The following is a 21,549-nucleotide window of genomic DNA, read 5'->3' on the forward strand; positions in this document are numbered from 1 at the left end:
ATTGGATCACATAAGTTTTATGTAAATTCATTTTTTTCTCTACAACTTCTTAGCATTTAATGAACTGATAGTGCTCACAATCTTCTACCATTATTCTCTGTAACATTTTACAAATGAGTTTATAATTTAAATTAATGTTGCCCTTAGCTGTCATATCTTTCCATATGGCAAACAGGTATGGCTGAGGGCTTTCCAGTGTTCTATTGGCCTCCTTGCTATGGTAATGAATTTTCAACTATTAAACTTCCTTTGAAAATTATGATAGTCAGTATTAGTGTCTGGTCTTTTCTTTTATCAGATTTCTACATCAATAGTTATTTAAGTAGCTCAAGCTGTTTTAATTACATGCCATATATATGTATATACACCTATTTTATTCTACAAATATGACATTGATTTCAATATTTGATCTATCAGTAGTCAGATTGTATACAAATAGCTGATCTGGAAATGACTACCACAGTTGTTGCCTGACTATTAAAATACAGTCAAGGGACAGCAAAGTGGCTCTGTGGATTGAGAACCAAGCCTAGCAATGGGAAGTCCTGGGTTCAAATTTGACCTCAGACACTTCCTGGCTGTGTGATCCTGGGCAAGCCACTTAACCCCCATTGCCTAGCCCTTACCTCTCTTTTGCCTTAGAACCAATACACAGGAATAATTTAAGATGAAAGATGAGGGTTATTTAATCAAATTCAAAGCAGAAAATCTCAAAAAAAGAAAGACATGAGCATTATTATTGATTCTAAGACAGAAGGTAAGGGTTTAAAAAAAAAGACACAGTCAATATCCCCACTATACCCTTCTATAATTCAATGAGATTAGAAATGGTACTCCTATATTTTAAGGAAATGAAAAAATGAGGCACATCACAATTATAAATTATTTTTAAAAGAACAAATAATAACAAAAACTGAGGTCTATTGGTTCCTAGACTCTGCTCTTTCTGCACTTACTCTCCAAAAATCTTAAAATGTTATGGTCAACTTTACTTTAATTTTGGTTCCTAAATCCTAAATTTTTCTGAAAATTTTGTTTAAAACAATTCTAAAACTTTTGGCAGTCTGATTAACACAAGAATACAAAATTTTTAAAACCACAACTATAGGACCCTGTTAGCTAAAACTATTACAGGATAACAAATCTACCCAAGTTCATTAATGGTATATTAAAGCTAGATCTTTAACTAGTATCAAGTATATACAATATCTGATAGTATCAGACATAACTTCAAGAATCAATGGCTTCTGTCCCCTGAGAACCTGGTATTCTGCCGTTCAGGAGAACTGACACATTGCATTCCATCCACTCATTAAACAATATATACTGGCCCATGTAAATTGAATACACCAAATCACTAGATTCAATTACACTATAACACTACCCTGTCTTACTTGGGGGAATAGTTTCACAGTCAACATGAAATGAATCTTCCATCCCACTAATCCAAAAGAACACTGAGTATGTAAAGATTAGGTATGATAGACACAAAAAGGCAATTAAATAATAAGTACAGTGCATTTTGGAGCATCTAAAAAACAATATGAAGTCAATGTGGGGTGATATATTTAAAAAATATAAATTACAAAATAGTGACAGCACTTGGGAACTAATTTACAACTAATTTACAAACTATAAAATGAAATTAAAGCAACTTAATAACCCATCAATGAATCATATAATCTGTAAAAAGATATAGTCATTCAGATATCAGAGAAAGAAAGCCATAGAGCTATGCAAATAACTTTATGCAAGAAACATCATTTTTCTAGTCTTTTTTTTTCCCTACCATTCATTTCTGGCAAGATAACCAAGTAAGGATAAACAGAAGGAAAGGGAAACTTAGAAGAATGAATATTTAAAAAAAAATTTTAAGACAAATAACATTATTAACATTTTTTAAAAACTAAAACAAGGCCTTCTCCTGCCAGACCTTGCCACCTATGCCTATTTTTTAATACATTATCATGGTTCTATTTATTAAATAAACTGGGAAGAAAATCTAAGCGGTTTAAGCAGGAAGTAATGATAACTCAAGTCAATACACATTTCTTACAAGTGCTTAAAGGTAAGGAAAGGACTTCTTGCTAGGTGCTGAGGATTGAAATAGAAATAAGATAGGACCCTTGCCCTAAAGAAACTTTCAATTCAGAAGAGATCATGGAGTCAATTTATTAAGTTCCTATAATATGTATTACAATATATTTGGTGTTGAACATAAGAAGAAAAAATAAAACAGTTTCTTCTCTTAAGAACCTTACACTGTAGGTAATTTGAAGAAGGGGGAAAAGAACTGCTTATCACACAACCATTCCTTGAAGAGCAGACAGGAGAAGGAAGTCTTCCTATACAAAGAGACAACTAAGTTGCACTTTGAATGAAGACTGATTCTGAGAAGCAGAGAGAATGTATGCTAAGTATCCAAGAAAAAGTCTAAATAAAGGCATGGGGACAGAGAATCAAATGCTAAACTTCAGGATTAGCTAATAGATCACTGTGGCTGAAATTGAAAATGTGTGAATGGGAAAAATAAGAGCAAAAACTGGCAAAGACTGCAGTTCTTCTTCAAGACAGCTCAAACATCTTTATGAAGCCTTTTCTGCTTCCCCTCAGCCTTCTCCCTACAAAAATGTTACCTTGTATCTAAGTTGTACATGCCTTCATTCCCACAACCTAATAAGAATATAAACCCCTGGAGGGCAGAGTCTGTTTCACTTTTATATTTATAGTTCCAAATTCTAGCTCCATGAGTGGCACATTCTAGATGTTTAATAAATAACTAGAGGAGAACTTTAAATGCTAGAGGGATGGGTTTATACTTTATTCCAAAAGCAAGAAGAACAATGAAAAATTTTTGAGTGAATTAATATTTTGGCAGTATAGAGGACAGCCTGGAAAGCAGGGAGATTGGAAACATGGTGATCAATTGAAAAATGTCAGACAAGAAGTGATAAGGGCCAGATCCAAAACAGTAACCATGAAAGTGGAGAAAGGAGAAAAGAAAAGGGGGGGAAAGGTAAGAATGGAATCTAGGAATGTCATGATGATGCAAATGAGAAGTCTGCAAATAATTGAGCATTGGAGCAGGAGGAGGTGAGAGATAAAGTCAGTGATGACTCTGTGGTTGTAAGCCAGAGATCTGGACAGTGCTGTGATCAAGAGAAACAAGAGAAAAATCAAGCCATTCCCCAATTGATAAATGGGCAAGAGACATGAATAGGCAATTTTCAGGTAAAGAAATCAAAAGTATCAATAAGCACATGAGAAAGTGTTCTAAATCTCTTGTAATTAGAGAAATGCAAATCAAAACAACTCTGAGGTATCACCTCACACCTAGCAGAATGGCTAAAATGAAAGAAGGGGAGAATAATGAATGTTGGAGGGGATGTGGCAAAATTGGGACATTAATGCATTGCTGGTGGAGCTGTGAACTGATCCAACCATTCTGGCTGGCAATTTGGATCTATGCTCAAAGGGCTATAAAAGAATGCCTACCCTTTGATCCAGCCATACCATTGTTGGGATTGTACCCCAAAGAGATCATAGATTAACAGACTTGTACGAAAATATTTATAGCTGTGCTTTTTGTGGTGGCAAAAAACTGGAAAATGAGGGTATGCCCTTCAATTGGGGAATGGCTGAACAAATTGTGGTATATGCTGGTGATGGAATACTATTGAGCTAAAAAGAATAATAAACTGGAGGAATTCCATGTGAACTGGAAAGACCTCCAGGAATTGATGCAGAATGAAAGGAGCAGAGCCAGAAGAACACTGTACACAGAGACTGATATACTGTGGTAAAATAGAATGTAATGGACTTCTGTACTAGCAGCAATGCAATGACCCAGGACAATTCTGAGGGATTTATGGAAAAGAACGCTATCCACATTCAGAGGAAGAACAGCAGGAGAAGAAACACAGAAGAAAATCAACTGCTTGAATACATGGGTTGATGAGGACATAATTGGGGATCGAAAGTACCACACCAATGCAACTATCAACAATTTGGAAATAGGTCTTGATTAATGACACATGTTAAAGCCAGTGGAAATGCATATTGGCCAGGGGAGGGGGGAGAGCGGGAGGTGAAAGGAAAAGTAAGAGCATAAATCATGTAACCATGTTAACTTTTCTAAAATATAAAGATTAATAAATGTTTAAAATTTTAAAAAAAAGAGTAACAAGAGAGTTCAGATCAATAGTGGGTTTAGAGAGGAAGATAATAAGGTCTGTTTTGGATATACTGAGTTTGAGATGCCCAGTGGAACAGAAAATGGAGAATTACCACAGCAATACAAAATTTAGAACTGAGACATTAGATATCTTCTAAGCCACCTCTTCCCATTTAAGGCAAAGAAACTGAGGTCCAGAAGTGTGAAAGGACTTGACCTAAGTTATAGGTCATGTTAAGCATATATTAAGCATAAGATCAGGAATTTGAATTTAGAGCATATGACTAATCCTAACCCTTTCTACGAGACCTGCCATACAGAGAAAGATGTGTTAATCATAACTATAAAAGAGATACAAAGTACCATAACAACTGAAAAGAAAGAAATTGTTTATAGGCAAATGATACCAAGAAGCCTTAATTAAAATAGAATCTCAGCTGGGTCTTAGAATTAGTTAGGAATTCAAAAAGCAATGACAGAGAAACAATTACAAATGTTAGGAATAGTACAAATAAAAGCACAAAGGTGGAGAAGTAGTTGGGGATAAGTAAATAGAGTATGACCAAGTTGTCTGACACAGAAATAATAACTTACATCTGTATCATACTATAAATTTTACAAAGTATTTTATGTATATATTCCATTTGAGCCTCACAAAAACTAACCTTATGCAGGCCTAGATATCAAATCTGGCCTCAAATACTTCCTAGCTGTGCACATCACTTAACCCCTATCACCTATCCCTTACTGTTCTTCTGCCTTGGAACCAATGCATGATATTGATTCTAAGACAGAAGGTAAGAATTTTGGTTTTTTTTTTTTAATTAAATCTTATGAGAAAGGTACTTCTGGTACTATATCCCCATTTACAGGTGACTAAACTGAATTTCAGAGAGATTAAATGATTTTTCCATGATAAGCTAAGGAAGAAGGGCAGAACTTGAACCCATAAAATGCTGACTTTCTAATCTTTTAGTCTAGTACTATCTACTATACCACACTGCCCTCACTTTATAGAGTAGTAAAATATCAGGTTGTAAAGTTTGTTTGAGCCAAAAAGGGAAGAGCCTTAAATGCCAGGTTTAAGAAAAAAAGCAATCTTTTGGCAATGAGAGAAAGGTAATTGAGAAATCCATGAATTGTATGTATTAAATAGAGGTAGAAAGGGGCTGATAAATAATTTATATATATGCTAAATATATAACTTGTACTTCATTGCCCTTTTCTTGTTCCAAAGAAGTGTTCCTTTAAGGGGTGATCATAACTATAACAGTATGGGGCCCAGCTCAACACATTAAAGAACTCCAGTTGTTGCCCAGCATCTGAGAAGCCTGTGAAAACAAAATTCTCACTTTTTCAACAGAGGGAGTCACCTCTGCTCACCTCTGCAGCTCCATGTTGGCCTTCCTGATACATAGATGTTGCTGTATATATTAGCAACAGGTTCTTCCAGGCTACAACAGCAGACAGAGACTATGAAGAAGACATTGAGACTATCTATGTATTTGGAAGAGATCATCTTAAAACAGAAGTGGAGTAGAACCAAGAGAACATTAAACACAGCTACAGATTTAATGTTTAAAGAACAATTTATGAATGTTACCTCCAGAGAATGAATTGAAAAATGGAAACATGAAAAACATGACATATATACATATCTGTCTCCAGGATGATCAGCCTTCTATGATGTGGGGAAGGGAAAGAGGAGCTGAGACACTTGTAAATAAATTTTATTAATTTAAAAAATTAAAATAAAAAAAAAGTGGAAACTACCTTGTCATACCTCACTTGCTCTGGCAAGTCATCCAGAAGAAGTGATTAAAAAGAAGAAATAACAGCCTCCTTCTACCACAAAGTAAAGCAAAGTTTGCAGAAATGTGGTCCTGGGAGGAAATAAATCTTAATCACCTTCCCATCACTCAGAGACTGATCATCCAGGACTCTCAAGTCTCTTTTTGGCCCCTGAATTTTGGTTATTATACTATTCTTTCATCAAGAGCATGATGAGGGAACATTGAAAGAAGATGAAATTAGTCTCAGTCAGTTTTGCTCCTTGTTAGCAACTAGCTGAAAGGCCTGGTGGGGGGAATAGTAGAAATGATTGCATTAAATGAAAATGAGGTTTTTAGATTATCAGTGGATTTCAATTATCCATGCTACTCCCTTTGTGTCCCATTACCATAATCAAGATATTACTGGACCCCTAGAGCAATCGTTTTCCTAACTTTCGAAAGCCATGTGGACTTGGCAGTTGTCTTTCTTTGTACTGAATTGTTGATGTTGCCAAGAATATCTCCTCTGCTCAGCTTCCTGCTGCTTCCCTCACCAGCATTCAAAAAAAAAAAAGAACTTGCTTGGCAGTGATGTCATCAGAACTTGTTACCCCCTGCAGGGCACTCACAAGTTGGCTATATTTAATATCTAGTCTTCATATTCAGTGAATTGGAAATTCACTGGAATTTCAATGGAAATTGCCACCTTGTGAGCCACCAGAAAGGAGAATTTGAAAAATTATCTTCTAGGAATAACCAGGTTACATTCCTGCCTACCCCAAAATAGAGGGCTTAAACTGAGCAATGTGATCTCAAACAACTAAGATCAACAAAAGAAAGATACATGATTTCAATAATTTCTTTCAATGAACACAAAAAAATATCACTCACCTGGCCTCATTACCCATCTCCTGTATTCATTGCTTACAACTGTTCTATGCTTTGTGTTTCTTCAAACAGATTTTTCAGCCACTTCTAATTACACAAGACAGCAAATGTAACATCAATGAATGTAAATGTATTTCTCTTCCCAGTGGATAATTACACTAACCTTTTAATGAGAATTGTATCATATTTATTGCTTTCTGTAAATTTTTATCTCTTCTTTCTTGTTCCCTTTGACGAGGAGAAAGACTTGAAAATAATAGGCTAACACAATGACTCAGACTTAGGCTTCGTTCTTCCTTCTTAACAGCTGCACATTTTCAGCATTTTGATGAACCAACCAAGTCCACATTTGATGTAGGTTTTGTAATGAACATCTGGTGTTGGATGCTAATGGCTCTAACACTTTGCTGATTCTATATGGACACATGCTTCAAATACAGCTGTTCCTTCAAATATCTTTCTGTTTACCCCCTAAAAAATTTACCTCATCAACTAATTAAACCAAACCTGGATTCTTGACTGGAATCCAGAGTTAATAGAGAAGATAAATATGTTCATTTCTTTTTATCTTGTACATTAGAGAAAGATGCTCAGTTCTGGATCCTCATTTCCACAACTTTCATATGGAGAATTATTGAGAAAACTAACTGCTATCAAGCCAAGCCTCTCCCATCTTGGACTTCTGAAACTGAAAGAAGCAGTAGGGGTGCCATGGCTAATGTGCTGAGTTTGGAATCAGAAAAACCTGAGTTCATATCCCACATCTGATGCATATTTTTTTTTGGTGTGACCTTAGACAAGTCATTAATCTCCCTTTGGTCCTCTATTTTTGTTGCTATTGTTCAGTTGTTTCAGTTGTGTCTGGCTCTTCAAAATCCCATTTGGAGTTTTCTTGGCAAAAATACTACAGTGGTTTGCCATTTTCTCTCCCAGCTCATTTTACAGACATGGAAACTGAGGCAAAAGAGGTTAAGAGACTTGCCCAGGATCACACCACTGTGAACTCACAAAAATATCTTTCCGATTCTAGGCCCAGCACTCTATCCATTAGGCCACTTAGCTTCCTAGTCCATAGTTCCCTCATCTGTAAAATGAAGTGGTTGGAGCAGAGAGCTTATGATGTCCCTTCCAGCTTTAGAACTATGGTCTATGGGAGAAAAAAAATCTTAAGGCAGAAGCTCTTAATCTATCGATAGATTTCAGGGGGTCTATGAACCTGGATAGAGAAAAAGTTATGTTTTTATTTTGGCTAACCTCTAAATGAGATTGAGCATTTCCTTAGATCAAAACTTATTTTTAAAAACATTATTCTGAGAAGAAATCCATAGGCTTCAACAGACTGCCTAAGATGTTCATAACACAAGGGAGTTTAAGAACCCCTGCCTTAAAGGAAAATCTATAATATGGCTGAAAGAATGGACAGTTCTATACTCTTTGTAATCTCAAACAGAAGCACAAATAAGCCTAGATTTTACTTACATCTGCCTTTCCCTGACTCTTATTTTAAATTGGCCCTAAGAAAAACATTAGCCATACCCCTCCTGCCAGAAAGTGCACCTTCACCTTTCTTGGCTGGAGGAAGCCAAGATAACCAGTAGCAGATGATTAGTTCCAAATATTGGGATTTTCCTGCCTCTAGGTAGAAGCAGAAGCTCTCTTGAGGACTGTCAACAAAATCAGGCACTAGAATGTAATCCTAGAATACAAAATGGATGATTCCTAAATTAAAAGTTCTCACTTCCTAACATTCTTAACTCCCTCCACCCTTCTCAGAGTCTTGGCTGAAAAGGTAAAATTGCTTAAATGTCTCCAACAAATTCATTATTAGAATCCTCTAAACAAACTATTTGGTGTTACAAACAAGAAGAATTATTTTTAGGAATTCTTCTTTGAAGGCTGGCAAGCCAGGTTACTTCTCAGAAAACATCTATCTGTAGATTTGAAATAGTTGAATTATTTACCAAACTAGTATAAAAAATCCAAACCAAATGGGAAGACAAGCTGGAGCATATCAGGCAGGCAAAGAGCTTTTTCAGTCAACAGAAGAAGACAATACAAGTTCTTCAGATTTGTTTTCCCAAATAAAACTTAATAAATATTCATTAGCATATGACCTCTTATCCTCAGTCTTCTAATGATGACAAGAAAAATATACTTGACTTCAGGATTAAATTTTTGAAAACTAAGGAAAACAATTGTTCTTAAATAACCAGCTCTTATCCAATTATTCATGTATTCATGGATCACAAAACACCTTCATTCTCTCATCCTCCATACTTCCTTTTGGTTGTAGTGGTATGACTCAATATAGACTTGTCAGTTATTGATAAGGTTGTATTATAGGAGGAGGAAGAAGTACCACCTACTTACCAAATGAAACTCAGTTGGGTAAATTAGCCAAACCCTATTTATTGTCTAGAAAAAATAAAATGATGACAGAATGGCAAATTAGATTATAAATACAAACCAATTGACAGAAGGAATAGAGTACATTGACAACTTTGTGCAGCTTTCCTTCACTGAAATCTAATTCACATGCAAGTCAAGACATCACTCCATGATGTCACTCTTCCTCTTCAAAACACAGGATGAAAAACAACTTTTTGAGAGTGAGAAAGTCACTTAATCTCTCAAAACCAGATCTAGATGAGGAGGTTAGACTAGATGGCCGCCAAGATGCCTTCCAGCTCTAAACCTCTAATTTCACAGGCTCTTCTGAGCAGGTGATTCCCAAGCCAATTCCCTACCAGACAGCTAAGAGATTTGGTTCTTACTTTTTACCTCTTTAGACAATAATTCTATCAATCCTTTTAGATATATATCCAAGAAATTGACTCACTCACTGAATAACTTTCTCTGTGAAAGAGCCTGGAAGCAGAAGCAGAGATTTAGGATTTCCATAGAAGGTTAATAAAAGGTGATTGACTACATATAACCCAGTAGAAAATAATTCATTCTACCCTGTCTCTTTCAGATATGAAAACAACTCATTCATATACCCTCCATGAATAAATAGCAAGCTTCATCATTCAGCTATTCATAGAGGATAGATATACAAAGAAAAAGCTTGAAAGGAAGTCAAGGCCTGAAAAACAATAGAAATAAGAGTATTACCCAGCCTCAGCCACTTCCCAGCTGTGTGACCCTGGGCAGGTCACTTGACCCCCATTGCCCACCCTTACCACTCTTCCACCTATGAGACAATACACCGAAGTACAAGGGTTTAAAAAAAAAAAGAAATAAGAGTATTGTGACAAATGAAGATTAATGGCCCTAGACACTAAATGCATTCTAAGATTCCCTGGAAGATACATACAAGGAAAAGATGCTTTTTGCTCAGCCTAAGACTCACCATTCACCCCAAATAACTGTGGCACAGAGACCAGTTAAGGACTAAACTGCAGCACTGTTTTAGGGAGAATGACCTATGGAAGACAGCAAGGCATGTTTGGCAATAAACATCTGTTTATTAAAACAACTTGCTTTGAATTATGAGTTCATAAATTAATAATAAGTCAACATTGACATAATGTTGTAAGATTTATGAAACTCTATATATTATCTCATTATTTAATATGCTTCTACTCCAACAACTCTGCTCATTCATTTCTCCAAACTGTATCTGGCCATGATACATAGCAAATAACTGGCTGATCTAGCTCTCTGAGGTCCCTCCCACCTCTAATCCCCATGCCTTGGTGTTTTACTCTGCATAGTACCACCTAAATACATAGTCTTTCTTTAAACAAGTCTGATCCACTAGACATGCAAAAGTTGTAGCCATGGTGAGGTATGCAAAGAAGCAACCCAAGCTAAGCCAAACATTCAGGTATCTAAGGCTTCTGTTGATACATTTATATTGTCTGCTTGATGAAAAAGTGCTCATGTGGATAAAATAAGGACAGAGACAAAGGCACTTTGTCACAGTATTAGTTATAGATATATATGAACCAAATTGGAAATACATCAAAATTGTACTGCATAACAAATACTACAACCACCTAACTATTCTGTTTCATATTTCATTGTAATATGACGACCGCATGCTTCTCACACATAAGCAACCCACTCCTTGCTCTCGACTTCATTTTACCCACCTTGCCAATGCCTGGATCTTTGCTACATGACGTTCCTCCTGTTCTGATACTTTTCGTTTCAAGTTGTCAATTTCTTGCCTGAGCACTGCAGAATGTTCCATCTCTCCATCAAGCAGGTTCCGCAATGATCTGAGGGAAAGGGGAGACAATACATTCAGACATCAAAAGCAAAATGGCCATTAAGCCCAAAATAGAATTACTGCTATAATCTAGTTGATTCCTTTTCCCTGCTCTAAAGTAAACTTTTATTTAAGGTCCTTTAGGTAACGTTAATTAAATAGTGTTCTGAAGGATGTCCTGGAGTCTCATGACAGTAAGACCATTGGACTAATGAGTGAAAGTGAACAGGACCAAGGAAATAAATACTTAAACTAAAAATGAGTTTCACAAGTCACCAATTTGAGGGTTCAGTGAAAGTAAAACATTAGTCTAACTTTAATTATCAGTTCAAACAGGTCTAAACAATTTAAACCAGTGATTCCCAAAGTGGGAGCCACCACCCCCTGGTGGGTGCTGCAACGATCCAGGGAGGCGGTGATGGCCACAGGTGCATTTATCTTTCCTATTAATTGCTATTAAAATATTTTTAAAAATTAATTTTAAGGGGTGCTAAGTAATATTTTTTCTGGAAAAGGGCTGTAGGCCAAAAAAGTGTGGGAACCACAGGCTTAAACTGTACTGCATTAAATTAGCCTTTGTTGTTTTGTTTTGTATTCTAATAAGGGTAATCTTGCCCAAGCCTTATTGAAAAGGAGTTTACCAAAACAATGAATATAAACAAAGGAGGTTGGGAAAATAATCAATAGCATGCAAATATGCACAGAACATGCAAATTATATGAAAGATGTTTCCTTTAAACCCATTTTGACCCATTATTATTACCCACTAAACACATTTTATGCTGACATTCTATCATTTCACAACATACTATATCTTGCCTCCCAAAGCTTATCAATTCACCAAAATTTCTCTTGTGAATGTAATTTCTGGTTTTAGACAAAGAATAGGAAGCAACTCTTCTGAAGTTATTTAATGCTACTATTAAAAAAAACCAAACATGACTTTACAAGTATTGCATCCAGGCATGAGACTTTCTTCCTTTTTGGACAGGAAACCCACTTACACATTAAATATCTGAACTAGTCTTGCTAACAGGATAACAGAACATTAGCAGAGTTTTGGACTAAAGTTTTCTTTTGTTGTAAAGGCATGCCACTTTTACAAGCATAAGGAAGATTGAGTGGAACTTTCTTAGTTATCTAAAATCTAAAATGAGAATGTATTACACTTTATGCAACTACGTCAGCAATGCTTTTAGAAAAACTTTGTAGAGATTTTTAAAGGGAAACATGGCCAGTATTCAAATAGAAGGCAATTTCTCACTAGCTAAATAAATAAACTATGAGAAATGCTTTGGGGTACCCATCCTTCCATCTTTTCAGATCCCTAAACTTGAAGTCAAAAGACTTAAATTCTAGTCACACCTCGGCCAGTAACTAACCTTGTTAACATGCAAAAAGATTATAACAATTCCCATAAGTCAAATGACGAGAGAAAGGTAAAAACATTTTTGAACAGTTAAAAGTACTAGGCAACCTAAGGACCTCTTATTAACTGCAGTTATTCAGGAGACCAAGAATGTGCGCTTATTTTGGAAAGCAAACTAAAAGGCATAGACACAAAAAGACTTTTAAAAAAGCTACTTTGTACATTTTTGCACACAAAAAAACAAATTTTATTTAATATATACATATATGCATATATACATATGTGTGTATATGTGTGTATATTCCCTTAGCCTCAGACACCTAGCACCAAAAAGGGGACTGAGGAGAGAAAGGGTTGCAAGGCCACAAAATACCTGTTTTCTTCTTCCAGTTCATCCTTTCTATTCATCATAGCCACAATGGCTTGACGCAGTTCATCTAAAAGGGAAAAAGGCAAGGATAAATTAAGCGACAGGTCAAGCCTATTATAGTATTTCATATCTCACCATCCAGTGTCATTAAAAATAACTTGTCTGGAGGAAGCCCTTCATTCTTTAGAGAAGTAATCCCCCAAGAGTCTCATCTGAAAGAAGGTAGCTGCCATGAGTGGGATTTCATATCAACAAATATATATTAAGTATATTTGAAGCCAGCCATCAAAAATTTTACAATCTAGTTAAGTAGGCAAGATATTTGTAGGCACACAAGCACACATGTGCACAAGCATGCAACATATTTATATAGATATGTACATAGGAAAAAAACTAACAATATAAGTACCAAAAGGCTAATCTAATACAATCTTGGGCTGCATTAACAGAAGTATTCAAGGAAAAAAATGAAAAATGTGCTAACGAGTCTAGAAATCCTGCATATGAGAATAGGCTTAAGGAACTAGGGAGAGTTAGTTTTAAAAAAGAAAAGGGTTAAAGAATCCAGCAGTTGTCTTCAAATATCTGAAAGTAAGTCATCTAGAAGAAGGATTAATATCAATTTATGTTGTTATACAGGACATAACTAAGGTTGCAAGTTGCAGGAATACAGATTTTAAGGAAGAGATTTCAACAAAAAGAATGGGAATAGTCAAAATTTACTTTGTTCCTTATCACTAAGGTATTTAAGATCTGTCAGAGAACTGTAACACATATCTTCATGGTCCCCTAAAATCCTTTCCAACTCCAGAATTCTCTAAGTAATCCAGGCATAGAATTCTAAGCGAAGAGAAATTGATTAGTTCCCCCTAGGGCAGTCAGGGAATGTGTCACAAAGAGAGATTTGTGTTGGACCTAGAAAGGATAGGTATAATTTGGATAGAAGAAGGGGAGTTGGGAATGTCTTCAGGGTGGAAGGAAGCACAAAGTCACAGAGTAGGAATGAGTGATGAGTGTTCAGGGGGCTATATTAGATCAAATTAACTATAGTATCTATGAGGGGTATGAAAGTAGATTAGGCTGGAGCAGCTAGGTACCACAATGGATAGAGCACAAGCCCTGAGGTCAGGAGGACCTGGATTCAAATCTAGCTATAGACATTTCCTAGCTGTGACCCTGGGCAAGTCACTTCATCCCATCTGCCTAGTCCTTGCCACTATTCTTACAACCAATATTAAGATAGAAGGTGGTAAGGGTTAGGGGGGAAGAAAAAAAGGGAAATTGGGCTAGAAAAACAAGGCCTCAAATGCTGTGCTAAGAAGTTGAGATTTTTATCCTATAGGCAATGAGAACCATTTAAGGTTTTTCAATAAGAAAATGACAAGATGGAAGCAGTTCGCTTTCCTGCCTTAAAATCCTAAAAAAAAAAAAAAAAAGAATACTGAACACAGAAAAAATACATTTGAAATATTCTGAATAAATTAAAACCAAGACAGAAAAAGGTAACACTAAGAAAAATATTTAAATTAATTGCAGCAACAGTGATTATAATATAGAATATCATAAAAGATATGCAATATTATAGACCATTTGCATCCTATGAAACATCTTTCACATATAAGTTCACACATGAGGATGATCAGATTACAATTTAGGAAGAAAAGAAAAAAGTAGATTTATCATCTGCTAGACAAGTTCATTCTATGTTTCATTCAAAACACAATGAGATAATACGCATAAAAGTACTTTGCAGGGGGCAGCTGGGTAGCTCAGTGGAGTGAGAGTCAGGCCTAGAGGCAGGAGGTCCTAGGTTCAAACCCGGCCTCAGCCACTTCCCAGCTGTGTGACCCTGGGCAAGTCACTTGACCCCCATTGCCCACCCTTACCACTCTTCCACCTATGAGACAATACACCAAAAAGTACAAGGGTTTAAAAAAAAAAAGTACTTTGCAAACCTCACAGCACTATATAAATGTTAAGTTATTTTTGTGATTATTAAAAGTTAAGTTATTAAGCATTTTGATAAACTGGACAGATACTCATTTCTGGTAACAAGACACTGAGGGTAAAGGGTATTCTGTGAAATTAAATGTATCATCTCTGTTCTTCAAGTTTTTCACTGTACCAAAAGTATTCCTATTAGTGATGACTGGCTTACAATTTTTTTTTTATTTCTATCAAAAGATTAAGCAGAGAAGCTCTACACAAAATATTAAGCACTTTCTTCCTTCTTTTTGCTCACAATAACAAATTTTCTCCATCTAACCTCAAAGCAGGGGGGAAAGAAGAAAGAAACAATGGTTTTCTAAATAACCTTCAAATATTGAAAGCCAGGCTTCCAGCAATGAGCATTTATTTCCTTTCACATGCATTAAAACATGCGGCTAACTATTTTTCACAGTTTATTTATAATTTTATTTTGGAGTTTTGATTTTATGAGTATTCTCTTATAGTAATGATCAATATGGAAGTATATTTTCTATGACAATACATGTATAATCCAGATCAAATTGCTTACCATCTCCAAGAGAGAGCAGGGAAGGGAGGAAGGGAGACAATTTGGATCTTATTATTTTGGAAAAGTAAGTTGAAAATTATTATTACATGTAATTGTAAAAATAAAGTATCTTTAAATAAAAGTAAACTAAGTTTTAAAACATAGCTAACAAATTTAATACTTCAATCACATATTAAATCACTAACAACTCAAAATGAAATAATCTGCTCTTCACTTTCCAATGTTAAATTTTTTTTAATTTATAGAAATATTTTAATTTATTTAATTGATTTAGAATATTTTTCCATGATTACATGATTTGTACTTTTCCCTTTCCCTCCTACCTCCCTTCCCCCTGTAGCCAATGAGCAATTCAACTGAGTTTTACATGTATCACTGATCAAGACCTATTTCCATATTATTAATATTTGCAATAGAGAGACCATTTAGAGTTTCCATCCCCAATCATATCCCCATCAAACTATGTGATCAAGGAAATATTTTTCTTCTGTGTTTCTACTCCCACAGTTCTTTCTCTGGATGTGGATAGCATTCTTTCTCATAAGTCTCTCAGAATTGTCCTGGATCACTGCACTGCTGCTAGTACAAAAAATCCATTACTTTCGATTGTGCCACAATATATCAATCTCTGTGTACAATGTTCTGGTTCTGGTTCCTTTCGCTCTGCATCAATTTCTGGAGGTCATTCCAGTTCACATGGAATTGCCCCATTTCATTATTCCTTTGAGCACAATAGTATTCCATCAACAACAGATATCACAATTTGTTCAGCCATTCCCTATTTGAAGTGCATGCCCTCATTTTCCAATTTTTTGCCACCACAAAGAGCATGGCTATAAATATTTTTGTCCACATATTTTTCCCTATTATCTCTTTGGGGTAGAAACCCAGCAGTGGCATAGCTGGATCAAAGGGCAGTCATTCAAAGCCCTTTGGGCATAATTCTGAATTCCTTCCAGAATGGTTGGACCAATTCACAACTCCACCAGCAGTGTATTAGTGTCCCAATTTTGCCACATCCTCTCCAACATTTATTACCTTCCTTTGCTGTCACGTTAGCCAGTCTGCTAGGTGTGAGGTGGTACCTCAGAGTTAAAACTTATGGAAATATTGAAAACAGATATCTGCAACAGATTTAAGGGACTCAGTCTAAACCATGACACTATAACCATGAAAAAGGTCAGATTCAAAGATCTTTATCTATAACACAAAATATTATTGCAGGAAGGTGGGATCATCTGTCCTTAGCTTTTATCTCAAAGAAAACTTGAAAACTCTACAAGCTTTCAGTCGTGCATGGAGGGATCAGGAAATTAGAAACTTGTTTGTTTAAGCCAAGGTCTGTTTTGAGTCATAAAAAGGATGAAAGGGATGGTTTTTCAGTCATCATTATTTTTATAATGGAAAAATCTCTCTAATGAAGATTGATGGAAAATTTGAAGAGTATACTATGTAGTTAAAGTGAAATTATTTAATTTATATTTATCATAGAAGAAAATATGGTCAGTGGACTCTCCTGAGAATAAGTTGATCCATCTGAGCCTTTTAGCAGAAAAAAAAAAACAAAAACTTACCTAATTAGCTAACACACATAAACCAGTAGGTTACTAGGAAAAAAATACCTGATATTTCTGGCTATGTGACCAAATTCTGGGCAATGTTTAGATTCAATTGGCTCTATGTCCATAATTTCCATCAGAAAATCAATGAAATCAAAGTTAAGAGCTTCCATAAGTGATGATTTGCTCTGCTGTTACCACTTTTATTCCCAACTAGAAAGCACCTTCTGGAAAACACTTCCATATAACATGCTCTGATCCCTGGAGGAATTTAATCCACTCAATTTTGGAACTCCCACCTTAGGCCTGAGCTATTTGATTGATGACTGCAAATTCAATTAGCCCCTATAGTTAGCCAGCCCTAGAACAGAAGAGTTTTCACAAACATTCCAGCTGCCTCTTCAGGACATTTTGCCATCTACTCTGCAACCATCCACATACCCCCAAACCCACTTACTATCTCTTATTTTGGTCAAAATAACCAAATCAATACTGCAGTTTCTTCTGGGATAAGAGAATGTCAATTAACATCCCTGTAGATCAATTCACCATCCCTGCAACTTACCATATTAAATTCCTTGAAAGCAGGGACATGCCACTTTTGTTTTTGAATTTCCAGTCCTTAGCACTTCTCACATTTTTCCTAGCACAAAGTAAGTTCCTGGCACATAGTAAGTATTTATTAAATGTTTCTTTTTTTATTCATTCTTTCATGTATCCTAAAACTAAGATGGAAATAGACACTGATTAACTCAGAATTCTCAAGAAGTTTATCTATTACTGTTAAATTCTGAACTGCTCTTTTATTATTCATAATTAATATCTAAGTCCTCTATCCTATGCATTTTGTTCATTCATCTCTCAACTTTATTACCATCTCTCCATTCACATAGCTACTACCTAGTTCATATCCTTGTCATATTTCACCTGGAATACTGAAACTGTCTCCTAATCACACTCCTTACTTCCAGTCTCTCTCCTTTTCAAATCTGCCCTCCAAACAGCTGCCAAAGTAATCTTCCTAAATGGCATGTCATCGTTCCCCATGCTTAAGAATTACTCCCTATCACATCTAAAATAAAATAAAATAAAATTTAGCATCAAAAGCATCTCAACAGGGGGCAGCTGGGTAGCTCAGCGGATTGAGAGCCAGGCCTACAGACAGGAGGTCCTAGGTTCAAAATCCGGCCCCAGACACTTCCCAGCTGTGTGACCCTGGGCAAGTCACTTGACCCCCATTGCCTACCCTTACCACTCTTCCACCTATAAGTCAATACACAGAAGTTAAGGGTTTAAAAAAAAAAAAAGCATCTCAACAATCTGGAAGCAATCTACCTTGCCACAATTATTTTACATCAACATACTCAATGTCCAAGTCAAACTGGCCTGCTTACTGTTCCATAAATTTAACATTTGACCTCCTATTTCCTTGCCTTTGCAAAAGATATCCTGATGTCTGCACTCATTCATTTTCTCCCTTGAATTTACTTTCCTACAGGATCTAACCTGACTCACACTAAGTCCCTAAAACCTGTCTTGACCTACTTAATTGTTAGTTCCCCCTACCTCCTCAAATTATCTTCTATTTCCTTATCTGCTTATAAGTTCTTTCAAGATCTGAGCAGAATATATGCTTCTTGAGGGCAACTTTAGATACTTATTAACTGTGGGATCCTGGGTAAGTTACTTAATTTCTGGCTACCTCAGTTTCCTCATCCATAAAATGGAGATTATAAAAGCAACCAACTCCCAGGGTTATTATGAAAAAAAAATGAGATAATGTTTGTAAAATTTTTTGTAAATCTTAAGTTCTATATAATGCTAGTTATTATTGTTGTTGTTACTCAAATACATGAAGGATCTATGATTTCAGCAAGGTGAAGAACTTGCATTGTGAGAGCTCCTTCTGGCAATACAGATCAATTGATTTTATGACAAGCACAGAATCAGAATTTGAGAGTTTGAAAGGGCCTTAAAAGTCATCTAGTCCCACCTTTACCTGACTTTCCACACCATCCTTAACAAGTAGTCATTCAGTCTCTGTTTAAAGACTTCTTATGAGGAGAAACTCATTAGTTTCTGAAAAACCCAGTTTGCTAGTTTAACAAAGAAGTTAATTAAGTAATTAATTAATTAATATTACTTAATTGAGTTCTCTGGGGTCAATTTGAATAAATAAAATCCCACTTTCATGTGGCAGCCCTTTAAATACTTTCCCCTAGAAAAGATTTTAAGACCAAACAAGAGATAGAGAATATTACAAAATGTAAAATGAATAATATTGATTACATTAAATTAAAAAGTCTTTATGCAAACAAAACCAATGCAACCAAAATTAGAAGAAAAGCAACAAGTTGGGGAAAAATCTTTATAACAAAGGCCTAATTACTCAAATTTACAAGGAGTTAAATCAACTGTTCAAAAAATCAAGTTATATCCTGATTGATAAATGGGCAAGGGACATGACTAAGCAGTTTTCAGATAAAGAAATCAAAACTATCAATAAGCACATGAAAAAGTGTTATCATAATTAGAGAAATGCAAATCAAAACAACTCTGAGGTACCATCTCACACCTAGCAGATTGGCCAATATGACAGCAAAGGAAAATAATAAATGTTGGAGGGGATGTGGCAAAATTGGGACACTGAGGCATTGCTGGTAGAGTTGTGAACTGATTCAACTATTCTGAAAGTCAATTTGGAATTATGCCCAAAGGGTTTTAAAAGACTGCCTGCCCTATAATCCTGCCATACCATTGCTGGATTTGTATCCCAAAGAGATAATAGGGAAAAATATGTGTACAAAAATATTTATAGCTGTGTTCTTTGTGGTAGCAAAAAATTGGAAAATGAGGGGATGCCCTTTGATTACAGAATGGCTGAACAAGTTGAGATATCTGTTGGTGATGGAATACTATTGTGCTGAAAGGAATAATGAAATGGAGCAATTCCATGTGAACTGGAAAGACCTCCAGGAATTAATGCAGAGCAAAAGGAGCAGAACCAGGAGAACATTGTACAGAGAGACTGATATACACTGTGGCACAATATGAACATAATGGACTTCTGTACTAGCAGCAATGCAATGATCCAGGCCAATTCTGTAGGATTTATAAGAAAGAACGATATCCACATCCAGAGAAAGAACTGTGGGAGTAGAAACACAGAAGAAAAACAACTGTTTCATCACATGGTTTGATGGGGATATGATTGGGGATGGAGACTTTAAATGATCACTCTATTGAAAATACTGATAATACAGAAATAGGTCATGATCAATGATATAAGTAAAACCCAGTGGAATTGCTCATCGTCTCTGAGAGGAGGGAAGAAGGAAGGGAGGGAAAGAGCATGAATCATGTAATCATGGAAAAAAAGTCTAAAGTAATTAAATAAATAAAAAATTTAAGTTAATTTTTCAGGAAGTCATGGGGGATAGAAACAGGGTTGTGGAAGCACAAATGATGAGAAAGGATGAATAGGGAGACATTTTTTAGTGATAAAAAATTAAAGGGCGATCTTCTGGGTTAAGATGGCAGCAGAGTAAGAAGCAGCTCTTAACCTCTCCTGACCGAAACACACAAAACTCCTCAAGGGGACATAAAAACAAGTCCAGACGAACGGAGGAACCCCACAACAGGGCACAGCATGGAAGGTACGTGGAACTGAGGCATTTCCATGCTATAAAGGGGTGAAAAAGCTCTCACTAAATCGCGGGCTGAGCAACCACCCCACCTCCCCCCACACACACACATCTATAGCGCCAAAGCCAGCTAAAAAGAAATAGAGTAAGTTTGGGGCACCCATCGAGTCACTGGCAGCTCCGGGGCCTGTTCCTGAGAGCAGCAAGATTTAGGACCCCAATAAGCCAAAGAACGCACGCGAAATCTGAGCGTGGGAGCAAAGAGTGGACGCAGGGCGCAGAGCGCAGGCTGAGAGCACAGGCACAGGCGGAGGCGTGGGTGGAGGCAGACACAACCAGGAACTAAAGCTCTGAAAACCTGAGTGGGGAACCAGCGTGGACGGGTATACGACTGTGGAAGCAGCGCCCTGAGACTTGTAAAGGAACCTCCTGCAGAGGATCAAGCAAGGGGGTCCACCAGGGGGCTTGACATTGGAAAAAACCAGAACTCAGACCTCAGGAGCCAATAGACCCCGGACAGACACTGAGCGTGAGGATAAACCTGAGAAGCTGCTGGGCTAATGATGGCTACCCAGTCTCAGGAAGCTCAGAAGAGAAAGAATAACAGCAAGAAAAAGAAGCCTTTAACACTCGACAACTTTTACCCAGAGAAAATCCAGACAACCGAGCAAACAGAGGAGGAGAACAAACAAGCATCCGGACCCTCCTCAAATAAGGAAAACTCCTCACAAGCTATGGAAGAGTTCAAAACGGAGATTTTGAGGAAAATGGAAGAGATCTGGCAAGAAAATAACAGTTTAAAAGGTAGAATCTTGCAACTGGAAAGAGAGGCTCAGAAACCAAATGAACTGATAAGCAAACTGAACACCAGAAATGACCAAATTGAAAAGGAATACCAGAAGCTTATAGCCGAAAACCAGAAGATTATGGCCAAAAACCAAAAGATCATAGCCGAAAACCGAAAGATTATAGCTGAAAACCAGTCCCTAAAGGCTAGAATTGAGCAGCTAGAAGCTAATGATCTCTCAAGACAACAAGA

The 21,549-nt window shown here is 36.3% G+C and overlaps 1 protein-coding gene across 2 annotated transcripts in view; it reads right to left on the reverse strand.

The window, feature by feature from the left end:
* Positions 1–21,549, reverse strand: part of SNX29 (sorting nexin 29) — a 714,032-nt gene that overhangs the window by 564,723 nt on the left and 127,760 nt on the right. For both annotated transcript variants that reach the window (XM_044659168.1, XM_044659176.1), the window contains exons 12-13: positions 12,793–12,856; positions 10,932–11,060 (exon numbers count right to left, since the gene is read on the reverse strand). In XM_044659168.1, the coding sequence (XP_044515103.1) occupies positions 10,932–11,060; positions 12,793–12,856 (193 nt within the window). The remainder of the gene's footprint in view (positions 1–10,931; positions 11,061–12,792; positions 12,857–21,549) is intronic.

Source organism: Gracilinanus agilis, chromosome 1 (genome assembly GCF_016433145.1).
Source record: "Gracilinanus agilis isolate LMUSP501 chromosome 1, AgileGrace, whole genome shotgun sequence".
Lineage (NCBI taxonomy): Eukaryota > Metazoa > Chordata > Mammalia > Didelphimorphia > Didelphidae > Gracilinanus > Gracilinanus agilis.